The sequence below is a fragment of the Myiozetetes cayanensis genome, unplaced genomic scaffold, assembly GCF_022539395.1.
Source record: "Myiozetetes cayanensis isolate MyiCay16 unplaced genomic scaffold, myiCay2020 scf2-11, whole genome shotgun sequence".
In the NCBI taxonomy this organism is placed as follows: domain Eukaryota; kingdom Metazoa; phylum Chordata; class Aves; order Passeriformes; family Tyrannidae; genus Myiozetetes; species Myiozetetes cayanensis.
Genome location: NW_026087411.1, coordinates 97,289,911 through 97,304,471, shown reverse-complemented (window position 1 = coordinate 97,304,471; position 14,561 = coordinate 97,289,911). Strand labels below are relative to the sequence as shown.

General features: G+C 38.3%; 1 protein-coding gene across 5 annotated transcripts in view; it reads right to left on the bottom strand.

The window, feature by feature from the left end:
• Window positions 1-1,968: 1,968 nt before the first annotated feature.
• Window positions 1,969-14,561, bottom strand: part of COLEC11 (collectin subfamily member 11) — a 44,004-nt gene continuing 31,411 nt past the window's right edge. For 3 of the 5 annotated variants that reach the window (XM_050315662.1, XM_050315661.1, XM_050315663.1), the window contains 4 exons: window positions 7,466-7,537; window positions 6,692-6,745; window positions 4,922-5,017; window positions 1,969-4,764 (listed from right to left, as the gene is read on the bottom strand). In XM_050315662.1, coding sequence (XP_050171619.1) covers window positions 4,355-4,764; window positions 4,922-5,017; window positions 6,692-6,745; window positions 7,466-7,537 — 632 coding nt within the window. In that variant the 3' untranslated portion in view covers window positions 1,969-4,354. Of the gene's footprint in view, window positions 4,765-4,921; window positions 5,018-6,691; window positions 6,746-7,465; window positions 7,538-10,037; window positions 10,123-14,561 lie in introns of all 5 variants that reach the window. The other 2 variants (XM_050315665.1, XM_050315664.1) reach the window with 2 other exon arrangements.

Below are 14,561 nucleotides of genomic sequence, written 5' to 3'. Positions count from 1 at the left end.
CTATTACTTACATGATGTAAAACATATTAACAATAACAAAAATCTAATCCCTTTATGGGTAAAAATAAAATTTTAGAACTTAGAAATCAAATTCTGAAAAATTCCAAAAGTAAACATTTTGAAAAACATCTGCCTTGACACTCTGTCCATTGTGAACCTTAATAGTGTTTTACAATTAAAATTATTTTAATTACATTTTATTTCATTTTTCATCAAAATCTGTAACAAAAAAAGTCCAACCAGCTGCTATTTTGTAATGCATATGAAAACTGGCATTTCCTGAGCTTATGAAAAAGGAAGCACTCTATTTTACTTACATGAATAAGAATGCTCTATATCCCATGTATGAATATTAATTTTTTTACACTTCTCTGTGATATAAGACTGTGTAAAACTCACAGTCAGGGAGAAGTTCTGCTGCTAACAAACCTGTAACAAACCCATATCTCCAGGGATAATCATTTCAGCTGTCAGAGCACAGTGAGGAGGAGCTGGTTCTCATGGGATGGCGAGCCAGGAGCTAAGCAGGATAACAAGGCAACTGGGAGCAGCACCTTCCACCAAGGAGTCAGGATGTGGGGTGGTAAACCTGAATGGTGATCAGGATCAGACATGATCCAGTGCTTTCCTGAGATGTCCACAGAAAGGTAGAGCTCTCACTGACAATGGAACTCCCCTTGGACTCAGACAGTTAAATGCTTCACCTTTATCAAGCCATCTCCTAGAAGGGGGTTGCACATCTGGCTGGTCCTGGCATCACTAATAAAACAACACAGTCTTAGCAGCTAAAGGTGCGGTGTATAGATGAATGAAATACCCATTTTATGTGAAGCAATTCAAGAACATGAGCGGGTTATTATTGTGTTATATTATGTTATATTTATTATATTTATAATATTATATTGGAGCCCCTGGTGGTCTAGTGGTTAAGGGCACGGCGCTGTCACCGCCGAGACCCGGGTTTGATTCCCAGTCAGGGCCACTCCCGGGCAGATGGAGCTCGTTAGCCCTTAAAAAGGCAACCCATCTACGTCCTAAGGACCTCGCTGCCACCGTCCAAGCTCGCTTGGCCCCGGCAGATGAACCTTAGGATTAAAGGGTGGGCTCAGTTCCGCGCACACTGTGTCTCACCTAAAAAAATCCAATGCGCAGGCTGGAAGGTGTAAAGACCTTCCCCGGATCTTCGCTCGCGAAGACTGGCCATTATTTATTAATATTATATTATAAAAAGCAACTGCTATTGCTGCCTTCTTCGTATGCCCCAGAATGCCCTTTATTTAAGAATAAAATAAATAAGGGCTATGGGAAGCATTTATGATGAAATATCATCCAATCAAAAATAGAGCATATAAGAACAGTCTGAGAAATACCTGTGCCTTCTTCCCAGACAGACATGTTCCAAAGGCTTCCACAGAGCCACACAAAATGAGTAATGCTATAAAAATACAGGTTTTAATGCACGTGGGAAATACCCTAAATAGAACTAACTTGTCAGCCTCCAACTGGAGGCAGAAATCAATGTTGCATGCAATGCTCAGCCTGCATGAAGCCTGCTGACATACTTGGTAAGGTTTCCATTAGTGGAATTTGGAATGATTGTTTAAAAAAAATGAAATTAATTATAAGGTGCTTTTATTTGGGGTACTTTCCATGTGCATTAAACCCTGCATTGTAATGCCCACCTATGGGGGTCAGCAAATAGACAGTGAAAGAAATTAAGGGCTCATTTGTTTCCAATCCCTCTGTCATTTCTTGCCCAGATCCTCAAAGGGGCAAATATCAGATGTGAAGTCGTTGCTCCTTGTAGGACAGCCAGAGATCTTACTCAGTAGCCTTTTTCCTCATGCCCAAGTGATGAAATAAGGGCTGTTGTAGCCAATGTACAGGGATCTGACAATGAAACCAATTTAGTTTCTATCCAATACATCAAGCACTGTAAAAATATATTCTGAAGAACATGAAAACTAGTTTCCATTGCCTTTATTTTTCATTCTAAATTTTAATAGAAATTGATACTGTTTAATGCTCTACACAACAAGGCAGTCTTTAAAACGTTGTGTGACTTCCAGCTAAAACAGGAGCATTTGGCATCTCAGAAATCTTCCCACCTATCTGAAAGACCTCTTTTTATCTTTCTCATGAAACTGAACAATACAACAGAGACTTTCAAAACCTAGGTGACAAATAAACAGCAACTTCAGCACACATAATGAGGGAGTTCCAGATATCTGTATCTCAGGTTTGGGCTGTCTGAATATAGCTACAATGATTTGAAAAAATTATGTTGGAGATTTAAATGGTTTGTGAGGATTTCTACAGCACGCAGGAAACAATCATGATATTCAAAAGGCATGAGTCTAATCAAATTGCTCTGCTGGAATTGTTAACTACCTGAAAATTCTGCAAAGAGTCTTTGAATATTAGTGTAGAACCAGATTCACATTATTTAATATATTTCAATATGCAGTTGGAAGAATGACTAACATATAGGTATCATATCTATCTTTATTAAAAGAAAGTAAATCAATCAAAGGACCCATTCATTTTGAGTGATTGCTCTGGAGCTGGGCTGATATTCAAACAATATAGGATATACCATAATATGGCTAGTGATCTTCAAAATTAATAGCAAACATATACACATAACAGATTCAAATTCACACAGTAAATATAGCAAGAAAATGGTTTGTTCTCATAGGTAGATAAATCAAATGCCAGACTCTCTGGATATGAACAGAATTGTATGACCATTGATTGTTTATATTCCACAGCACTGCAGAGTTGATATGAGTTGGTTTTGCCTTGTAAGGAAATCTCTGGGACCACACACCATATCTACTGTGGATATCTTGCATACTAATCTCCCATAATGATCAGATACATATTTTGATTAGTAGGTTATGCAAAGGATTGTTTACCTTAAAAATAATCTTAAAACACTGTGCAAGGTATTCCTGAAGAAATGCAGTCGGAGATTTTGCAGATTTTCCTATGCCTAACAGTAAGATAAGATGTCATGCAACTGGGTCCTAGAATGATCCAAAGTAATTCATCATTTCCTTTGTGAAATGATGTTGTTGGGGTTTTTTTTAAATATACATCACCTTTTTCATCATATGCAGTTGTAAATTTGGTACATAAATTATTTGCGTAAGGTTACTTATTACTGCTATATACATAATCAGGAAAATTTTGGAAACTTTTCTTCTTTTCAGGGGATCACCCTTACAATCTCTGTAAACATGTAAGCTGTTTTCCTACCAAAAGGAACTGCTATCTAAAGCGTTTTTATGAGCTTTGTTGTCTATTTATGAAGTGTGCCTTAAATTGTGGAGGGCAAGCATTTTGCTTGTGTTGTAACAAGATGCACCAAGATCATCTTAATGTGAAACATGCTTACTTTAAAAAATTCTTTGGGGTCTGAAATACTTCATGCACTGAATCATTCTCAACTAAGGAATGCAGAAAATCAAAATCTTATTTTTCCCTTTAGCCAACCCCAAAACACCATCTGGATGAGAACCTTCTTAAAGTGCTAAATTATAAGAACTTTCATATCAGAATCATGGAATTATACAATGGTTTGTGTTGGAAGGGACTCTAGAGTTTATCTAGTTTTAACACGCTGATGTGGGTAGGGACACCTTTCTCTAGACTTTTTCCTCCCTCAGCACTAAAATCCAGTTTACTTAAATGCTTTCTTGTCATACATCTGTGAACAGTTTAATAAAGAAACATTACAAAATTGGTAGGACTCCCTATTTCTTGGTTGCTTTGGCTGTTTTTTATAAAAAAAAAGTTTTAACAACCAACAAACCTACAGTAATATTTGTACTAATTAACTGGAGTATACAAAATATTTGTCTTGTTTCTGAAATATCCCTGTAGCACTACAAGCAATTAACATTTATAACAACAAATTTTGCTAAGATAAAAGAATATCAGGAATCTAATTCTAATCATTCTAACAACTAGAGGCCAAATTCTGCCTTCCCTTACAGTCATGTAATCACATTTGTTAACTGTTGTAAGGTCAAAATTTAGCCCCAAACCACATTTTTATCTAAATATATATTTTCCTACAGAAAAACAAAACAAAACAAAAAACAAACAAAGAAACAAATAAAAACAAACAAACAAACAAAAAACCAAAAAAAAAAAACCAACAAGCTATGTCTTATTATTGCTCTTCCCTTCTGAAGGGTAAATACTGATATTTGAAATACCTAAATTGTATTTACAGCTGTACAACATTGGTGCCACATACTTGCAAAATGCCACTTGAACTCATAAAACATGGAGTAACTTGTAAAATCGGCTTAAAAGCTTTTCTTAAAATAAAGAGCAGAGAAGCTTAAACATTTTCTTTGTCAAATTCACAGACAAAATACATGGTAATGTGACATGCAACATCGTTCCACCCTCCAGAGGCCACCATCTCCACACAGTCCTCCTCATCGTAAGCATTGTTGGGCTCCCCGCTGCGCCATTTGTTGAAGGTCTGCATGGGCGACCGATCGGAATAGACAAAATTTCCCTCTTTCTCAAGGTCGTTAATCCCAATGAAAACTCTGGTGAGCCCAGCTTGGTTGATGTATGAGGCAATCAGACTGTTGGCAGTCTCATCCTTGGGCATGCTCAGCGTCCCTCCTCTTCCATGGCAGTAGAGTTGGGCTTCCTTGTATCTCTTCTCTTCCTTCACCAGCAGATATATCTTATTATCTGTCTCACGCACACCAGCAACAGCTGCGGGGGAGGGCAGTGCTGAAAAGTGAGCACTCGCATTTCTATAAACCAAGTCACTGTACACCCCAAAATAGCTTCACAAATCAGTTGTGGAACGGTGACACTCTCTACGAGCAATTACACCGGTAAAATGAGGCAACAAGAAAGGAAAATAGTTATATAAAAATTAACCTACCATTTTTTATGAATTTTAGTTCTGTTGTCAGCTGGGCTACTTGGATATCCATTTCACCAATAGCCTTCCTTAGCTGGCTGCACTCACAGGGGATGCCTGTGAAATGATACAGAGACACCCAAATCAAAAAGCTACTCCATTTCAATAGTTATCTCAACAAGTCTATGAAAAGGCCAGCCTGGCAGCCCTGGAGAGGGCTGTCTTGCAAATAACAGACAGAAAATTAGAACCTTCACTACCCTGCACCATTATGCGGTTCTCAGGAGGTCTGGACCTGTGCAGAACAGCTCAACTCACTTCCCATGAAGCTTCACTCCTGCATGATTAGTGCTAACCTAAACACAGATAGATATTCTCTGCAAAAAACCCACAATTTCTTTAACTAAAAACATTTGTCAAAATTTCCCATTTTCAGTAAAATTATTCTCTTTATTTTTCTCACACAGCACTTCTTTCACAGCAAAAATCTGCACAAGCACTCTTTGGCTGTTCCTCACAAGGAACATAACAGAGGAGATCAAAAAATTCCAACCATTTGATGTAAAATGAAGTTCTGTACTTTTGAAAGTACAGAATTTGCAGTAACTCTTACAATATAACAAGACAATAGAAAACCATCTATTAACCCAAATTGGTAAAGATTTGACAAAGCTAATCTAAATGTGAATACTAAAAGGATAATTGTTACATCTTTGAGCACAAATCTCCATGAGGATCAATTTCAGTTTGCATTTCTGTGTGTAAGTATTAAAATCTGCATTTGACTACCCAATGAATCACCTTAGGTGTCTAAGTCAGTCTAAGCACAAAAAACTCAGCATGATGGTAGGAATATCGTACTCTGGGTCAAGAATTAGAGTGACAAATTATATTCTCATGAGAAAACTAATTGGTGCACCTCTAGTGCACTCTGCCAGGAAGGGACGAATTCAGTCAAATCTGAACCTGCTACTCTTGCAAGGCTTACACTTTGTATGCCAGGCTTTCACCTGATTCTCTGGAAGATCTATACACCTCTGGAAGAACTATATACCTCATCAATATATATAAGTATCTAAAGTGGGGATGCCAAGAGGATGGAGCCAGGCTCTTCTTGGTGGTGACAAGGATAAGAGGCAATTGACAGAAACTGTGGCACAAGAAGTTCCACCTGAATATAATGAAGACCTTCTTTACTGTGCAGTGACCAAACACTGGAACAGGTTGCCTAGGAAGATTGTGGAGTCTCCCTCACTGGAGGTATTCAAGAACTATCTGGACACAATCCTGTGCCATGTGCTCTAGGATGACCCTGCCTGAGCAGGGTCTTGGACCAGATGACCCACTATGGTCCCTTCCGACCTGACATATTCTGTGATTCTGTGATCTGTATTCTTGATAATCTCCTGCTCCTATAACAATAATCCACACAGGGGCAGGAGGTTCTAACCTGCTGCTTTGTATTGGCTGGAAGACAGAGTGGGATATGCAGAGATGTCCCTTTGCACTGGTGATGAATGATAAGGACAGTTTGCACTTCGGTTCCCACTGGACTTCTGGAGAAGTTACATCTCTGAAAACTCTGAGACACTATTGTAACACATACATTACAAATCTAGCAACTGTAACTTCAATGTTTATAAGTAATTGGAAAATATCACTGTGAAATATTATAGTACCTATGCAAAAAATTATTCATTATTTCCCCCAGTATGTAAACAGACATATTTTTGGTGATGGTGCACGCATGTTGTAAAGTCTTTCATATACACAAGGTGTGTTATGGATTACCTGGGTCACCATTAGGACCTGGTGGTCCTATGTCACCATTATCTCCTTTTTCACCTAAAGACATGAAAAAGAATATAAATTTAAGGCAGCTTTTTTTGTCAATAGTTCACTTAGCACCTGCTTATTTTTTTCTCTAGTAACATTCAAACGTGAAAAGTAGAAATATGCCCAAGTAAAAATAAAGATTTTTCTGTCCTATTTGTTCCACAACAAAAGTCTGCCAAAGCTATGAAATTTGAACACAAAGAATATATACCAATATCCACTTTTTGACATTCATGGACTCCACAGAACCAGTAAATTCAGATGCTGTAGAAGGAAAAGGGCTGGATATGCCTGAATTTAAAATCATGATCTAGATGTTTAGGTAAACATTGGTCCAAATGACTTAACCAAAGTCACATAGGAAGCCTATGGAGTAGGCAACATTAGAAAGCAAGTCTTCTGGCTCTTAAAAGTCTCTCATAGTATAGTGTATCTTCTTAACTGCTTCTCTTAACTATCCACTCTTGTTGGACAGTGCACAAAGTTATTTATTTAGCCTCAAACCAGGATACTCACGCTGCTCTAAGGCTAAATATCCTGCTGTCAGAGGAAAAGGTAGCTGGCTGAGATATGTCAGGAACCTGGCTGACTACAGTGTAAGAAAATTCCCACCATGGTAAGCTCTGAGACTTGGTAACCATTTTTCAAGGCCCTAAACTTTTCTCAAACATAAATGATCACACATTTTCATCTGAAACACAAATGGAGAAAAAATTGAATTAAGCATACCTTTTGAACCAATAGGACCAATTTTTCCATGCCGTCCTATGCTGCCTTTCTGTCCTTTGTCCCCCATTTCTCCTATATAACAGAAAGACAAAAGACACAAAGTAGCAATGTAGTCTGATTCATTCAGATTCTAGTATGCTTGCAGCTTCAGTTTTTACAATGAGTAAAAACATGCTATATCCCCAGTATTCATTGAACTCCAGAAGTCCAGCTCTCTCCTGATGAAGAACTTGCGTATGACAACCTAGACAGTGACACAAACTTTGCAAAGAAATTGACATTAACAAGGCATGAAGGTGTAATTGAAAATGGATGTTGGCTGAGAGCCACTGGAAAAGCTTTTGCAAACTTGTTTCAGCTGATCCTGACAGAATCATGTTGACAGTGAGAGGGTAGGGGGATTGCATTCAGACACGAATCAGTGGAGTAAAACTACCATGGAGTTGAGAAGACCTAAAGGAACCAAGTACAACTGACATTTCATCTAAGACAGTAGTTCCACTGTAACTGAGGACTGACTTTGGGCTTAATGGTTGATTTATACAATATAAATATTGTCACAGGAGATAATGTTTTCCACTGTACCAGACTATTAATGGAGAGTGGGTATGGAGGGACTACAGGGATGAGCGTCCTCTGAGGCTCCCATCCTGCAGAAACACAAGACTGTTTTAGGAAATATTTATGCAGGGTTTTTTTCAATGATTGTTGAAAAGACTGTTTCTTTGCTCAAAGCAACATCTGTTATGTGAAGTTTGTCTACACAGGAGCAAGGAAACAATGAGACAAAATAGGAGGAAAATCTACCATAGGGATCCAGCAACTGGACTTGTACAAATTGTCATAGCTCAGCCCCAGTTGTGGATCTATGCAACTGAAGGTGTGTCACCCTCTGTTGTTACTGCAGCTGGACAGACATATATATTTTTGAAAGTTGGATAATATTATGATCCATTTCATCATTAGCTTTAACTTAAGGTGTAATAAATAACAAGTTTCGGAATACAAACTGATCACCACTGGGCTAAGAGATGTCCTCTCTATTATTCCCTGAAGTCTCAAGCACTGGTAACTTGATGGCATGAACCAAGAAGAACTAATTTCCTCTGAACTGAGAGAAGCCAAATGTGTATGGTTTGTTGGTCTAATTAATTACTGGCAAACTCTACAATCAATGATCTTCCTTTGTTTCCAATAAGTATCAAATTCAGACACTACTGAACACAGGCTTTCACCAGAAAGCAAAAACATTTTTCTGGTTTTCCTACTGGAAGAATGGAAGTAATCCACTGAGCCAACTGAAGATCTGGAATACAGCTTCATTTTCAGAACAGTTGTATGGCTTGACTTGAAGATGCAATCCTTTGCGCTGTGCAAGTTATAAATGTGCTGATGCTACCACTGGATACTTATCCAATACAGATAGTATATTGAGAGGGTTTTTGTTTGAGAATCCTTAAAGTACCAGCTTGTAATGAGTTTATCAAGTTGCTCTGAAAGTGACTTTTCTTGCTTTACATATTTGTGAATTGGGATTGCTGTAACAGATTATCAGATGTTCGAATGCTTTCTCTTTTCAGGATGAAATTAAATAAACACGTAGATCTAATGCATAAATAAAATACAATATACAAAATTAATTCACTTTCTTTCTCATAAATACTGCCCAGAAAATGAGCTGCTTCTCCATCATACCCAGTAAAGGCTACATGATCTGCTCAGAAGTAAAACTGTGTTATCTCAAGCAATGAAGACATACATTAAACCTCCTGTGCTCATTAAAAGAACTGTTTGGATTTGGTTTTCTCTTAGAGTGACTAACCCCTGCTTCCACTCTAGGGGCTTCCTTATTCTGCTTCTGCAGACTAAATCACAAGGTTTCAAGAGACACATCTGCCTTGAGGGGTTCAGAAGTTTTAATACTTTTTGTAAAGCCTTTTTAGTGGCCCTATGGTTGTCAAAAATGCAGTGTGAAGAGTCTTAATGAAATCAGGAAGTGAGAGTTGGAAAGAAATGAGGACAATAAAAGAAATTAATTCTCCATAGACCAAAAGTGGGAAGTCAAACATGAAGTTCGAATGGAGAGTATGAAGCAAGTCATCTGTTACCTCCCAGATGAAGGTGGCATACATTGGAACCAATTATAGAAGTCTTAAAGGATTTTAGAAGAAACTGAGGATAAGGAAACTCTAAATGATCTTCTTGGTGGCTTTTTCAGGCTAAAAAAAAAAAAAAAGGAAGAAATAAAATACCAGAGACAAATGGGGGGCTGCACAACCAGTGAAAAAATTAGGGGTTTGGCTCTGTGCAACACTATAAATGGGGGTCTTCATACAGTATGGCAATCAGTTCAGACAGGATTAATTGGAACAGACAAGAAGGTATAAAACTACTTAGAAAAATAAAAAAGTGTCAAAAAGGCAAATCCAGCAGAAACACAAATTCATCGTGCCACAGACAAATTTAATTTAATCATGTCAAAGAGAAGAGAGCAGTAGTTTACTTCCCAAATTTAAGGATTTGAAGACAAATCAGAAATTCTTCATGGTTAGGGGACATCACAGACACCTACCTAACAAGGAAAGTAGAAGTGTACCAAACCACACCAAAGGCCTCTTGACTCTAGTGCCATCTTTGACAGCAATCTGCAGAGGATACTTAGAAAAAGAACATAAGATACAGACGAAGATTAAAAAGTCTTTCCCAGAGTGTACCTTGATAATCTTGCAGCAGTCAATATTCCTAATGCAAATAGTTAACCAAACTTGAATGAGAATGGTATTTTTAAAGTATTTAATGGTGTTATAGTAGTAATCTACTTTCAGGACACTTAATTTTTAAAAACTACTGGCAACTGGAAGTTAGAAAATTCTCATACATCAACAAACTACAGCACCATTTTGTGCTAAATAATCTGAATTATCCACACCAATGAAGGTCAGTGATTAGTGAGGGAACAGTGGCTACAACATAGTTTTATCTTATCCTAGAATCACAGATTGGTTTGGGTTAGAAGGGACCTTAAAGATCACCTTGTTCCAACACCTCTGCCACTCGACTGGGTTGCTCAGACCCCCATCCAGGCTTGCCTTGAACACTACCCAGAATAGGGTAACCACAACTTCTATCCCAGTGTAATCTATCCCAGTGTCTCACCACCTTCATGGTAAAGAATTTCTAATCTAAACATGCCCTCTTTCAGTTTAAAGTCATTCCTCTTTGTCCTATCATTACATGTCCTTGTAAAAAGTCCCTCTCCCGCTCTCTTGTAGACCCCCTCTGTACTGGATGTGCTGTAAGGTCTCCACAAAGCCTTCTCTTCTCCAGGATGAAAAAGCCCAGCTCTCAGACTGTCTTCATGGTAGTGCCACACTGCCACGTCCCTCTGATCATGTTCATGGCCCTCCTCTGGACTTCTTCCAGCAAGTCCATGTCCTTTTTAAGCTGGGAACCCAGAGCTGGACACAGCACCCCAGGTGGAGTCTCATGAGAGCAGACTAGAGGGGGAGAATCACTTCCATCAGACTTTGCTGGCCACACTTCTTTTGATGCAGCCCAGGATACAACTGGCTTCCTGGGCTGCAAGCTCACATTGCTGGGTCATGTTAAGCTTTTCATAAAGCAACACCCCCAAGTTCTCCTCAGGGCTGCTCTCAATCCATTCTCCACCCATCCTCTATTTGTGCTTGGTATTGCCCTGACTCAGGTGCAGGACCTCACACTCAGCCTTCATGAACTTCATGAAGTTTACACAAGACCACCTCTCAAGCTTGTCAAGGTCCCTCGGGATGGCATCCCTTCCCTCCAGTGTGTCGACTGCATAACTCAGTTTGGTGTCACTGGCAAACTTGTTGAGGGTGCACTCGATCCCACTGTCCATGTTGATGACAAAGATGTTAAACAGATATTCTTATGTGAACAAACAGTGCATAATCCCAGGTGGCATTTTATGTAGCTGAGGTAAGCCAACTACATTCACCCAGCACTAGCCACGTGAACGTTAGGTTTTTTAGTCTAAACCATTTACTTAAGCTCCCATTGTAGGCAACGGAGAAATAAACACCTCTCAGCAGTGATCCATCACACTCATTGCAGACTGGAATTTTAATGACAAAGTGTAACTTTAAAAGCTTTGCATAAAAAAACAGGAGGGAAAAAAGAGTAGACTGTTATCAATCCATACTGACTAGAAATCAGAATAGCTAGGAAATTTGTAAAGAAAACTAAAGATAGTGAGAAAAATTACAATCTAGGAAGGCAGTAAAGAAATTTAAAGGATTTTAAAGTATACTCCAAACAGAAGAAATGGTAATAGTATGGTACATTCCTGAGTGGAGGAGTTTGTAGTCAGATGCACATAAAGACAAATAACTGCCCTCATGAAACACCTATCTTACTAAAATTACATTAACAACGTAATACCAAGCTTGCTCAGACCAGTGATTCCTCTAGCCCAAGACTCTGTTTCCTGTGGTGGCAGCAGAAGGTGCAATACAGGGAGATCACACAATCCCATCCACTACTTGAAGTCTGTTACAGGTGGAGTGCTGGATCAGTCCCCAGCAGCTTCAGGTATGATGGGATCTGGGGATTCTGTAACCTCAGTCACAACCCTCTCAGACTACTCTGTACACATGCTAGACTCTCAACCTGTCCAGTTTCTCTTTATGAGGTAGCTGTTCTTTTTCACATTTCTGGTGCCCCTCTCTTACCTCTCATGTCCTTCTTGAGAGACAGAGGCCAGAGCCACACTCATTACCTGAGACAGTGCGTGTCAGGATTTTACACAGAGCAAAATCAGCCGCAAAAAGAATTCCCTGTTTTTTCCTTGGTGTCTTTTCTGATAATGGGCAGTGTTCTGTTGGCTTTGGGACTGCTGCTAATGACTTCAGAGCAGTTCTTGAGTTTTAAGTGACAGCTGGGGGTTTTGGCATCATGTAAGTATGGATTAAATTATGCATCCCTAATGTCCCTAGGCAATATATTTATTTACACTGAAGCCCATCTGCCATTTTTTTGTCCACTCAGTTTACCACAGATTTTCTCAAAATCCTATTGAGTTCAGGTGAAACTGAAAGACAGTTTTGAACCAGATACCCACTTTGTGAATTCCCAACTGTCAATGTCAGGACTTTTATATGGAATACTGCCTGCAGCACTCCTTAGCGAGCAATAAATTCATGTAAAAGTTGACTCAGAAATGCAAAGGATTGATTGATTAGATATTAATGAGCAATCAGTAATAATAAAATATAAATTAAGATATTATTGCCTCTTTTTAGAATTTGATTATACAAATGACTGAGCACTCTGGCTCCAATCCAGTTAAATTAATGGGTCTTCTCTCCTACTTAAGAGGCTCTGCCTAAATGCCTGGGACTGTTCCCTGGCAGTGGGAACCCAGTGGCTGAGAATGGTACACTCCATGATACTAAATTGTCTTACTCTTCAAGCCAGGATAATCACTTGCAAGCTGCTCATTGTGACAACTCACGAAATACGCCCAAGAATTACCTGGGAAAATGTTAGCTGGTAAAAGCAAAAATCAGTGTTGCTGTGTTAACACTGCAAAGGTAGAGACCGTTGAGTTCCAAGCCCAAGAACAGGATGTGACTCTGCTTAACATACCACTATAATTGAGTATAAATGAAGTCCAACCTATAAAGGCTGAACTTAAAGTACTAAAATAATGTATTTTCAAATGGCTACAGTTCTAAGAAAATTAAAATGTCTCAAAGAACACATTTTTAATGTGCTGCTCCTTTGATGATACATTCCAACAGTAAATTCACCCTCCCCCCCAATTTTGATTGTCATAAAGTACTCTGGGAATATTCACAGGACTGTACTGTTCCTGAACTATCTGTGTGGAATTTGTATACATGGAAGTTATGGTCTCACAGACTGCATCATGACTCAGTGAAATAACTAAGTTCACTCCCAACATGGGAGTGCACAGTACAGCCATCTGTGCACGTGGGGACAGTTACTTCTATGAACTTCACACTCCAAAACTTGCACTGCAGTACACACTGCTTGTCTGAAACAGCCATTGTACTCGATCCAGTGCTTTGTGCTTTACATAAGGCCAACACAGTTTTATATTCTGCTGACATGCTATGCATCATAATTGACCTATACAATTAATTAAAAGCAACGAGGAAAGTAAGTGGAATTTAACCTTAATCAGTACCCAAAGACATCAGTAGGTCTGATGTCACCCTGAAGCATCAGGACAGTCAGAACAGGATTTATTTCAGGTAAGCACCAGAAACTTTTAATGTTTCTCAGTTTCTGAGTTACCAAAATCTGAAAATATCATGAGGAAAGGGTATGATAAAAACATCTGCAGCATTTTCTAATCTTGAGCTGTTCACTTCAGGTCTAATATATACCATAAGAAAACCATTTCTTTTGAAAGTTATTTTATGTTATTATATACCTATGGAGTTCAAAGAAACTAAGCACATTTTCTTATATGAACTTGCTAGAAAAATGAAACAAAAAAAGGTGATAGACAACAAATTAATGTGATTCTGATAATGTACAGCATTAATGAAAAACTAGTTAATTAGAATTTATTTAAAGCAAGAGCTTGTTTGTAGACATTTCTGGAAGCATAAAAGAAAGTAGAAAAAATATGTTGCTACAGGTGTAGTAAGAAATTTTGCCTGTGTTTAACTGAAAGTGCTGCTTGGAAAAATACCCATACAGTATGCATTAATATTCAATCTTCTCACATCTCTTTTCTGTTTCAAGTGTGTTTTCTTGCAGTATATTTCCACTTCAGTGTTCCTTCTTTTAATCTCATCAAAATTTTTTACTTTTGGAGGTATGGAAAACTGGAAAATTATCATTACTATTAATCAAGCATTCCTTATAAGAACAATTTTCCAAATAAATACAATTTTGCAGTATAAAATAAATAAATTAAATGCTAAATCATGGATCACACTAACTGAAAAAGAGAACTTCCATTTCTCAGATGGTCTAAAGCATTTTGAAGGGATTTGACAAAATACCAAGCTAGAGAAACATGCAAGACAGCACAATGAGAGAGGTTCTCAAGAGGTTGTTAAGATAACCTTGTGCCAAA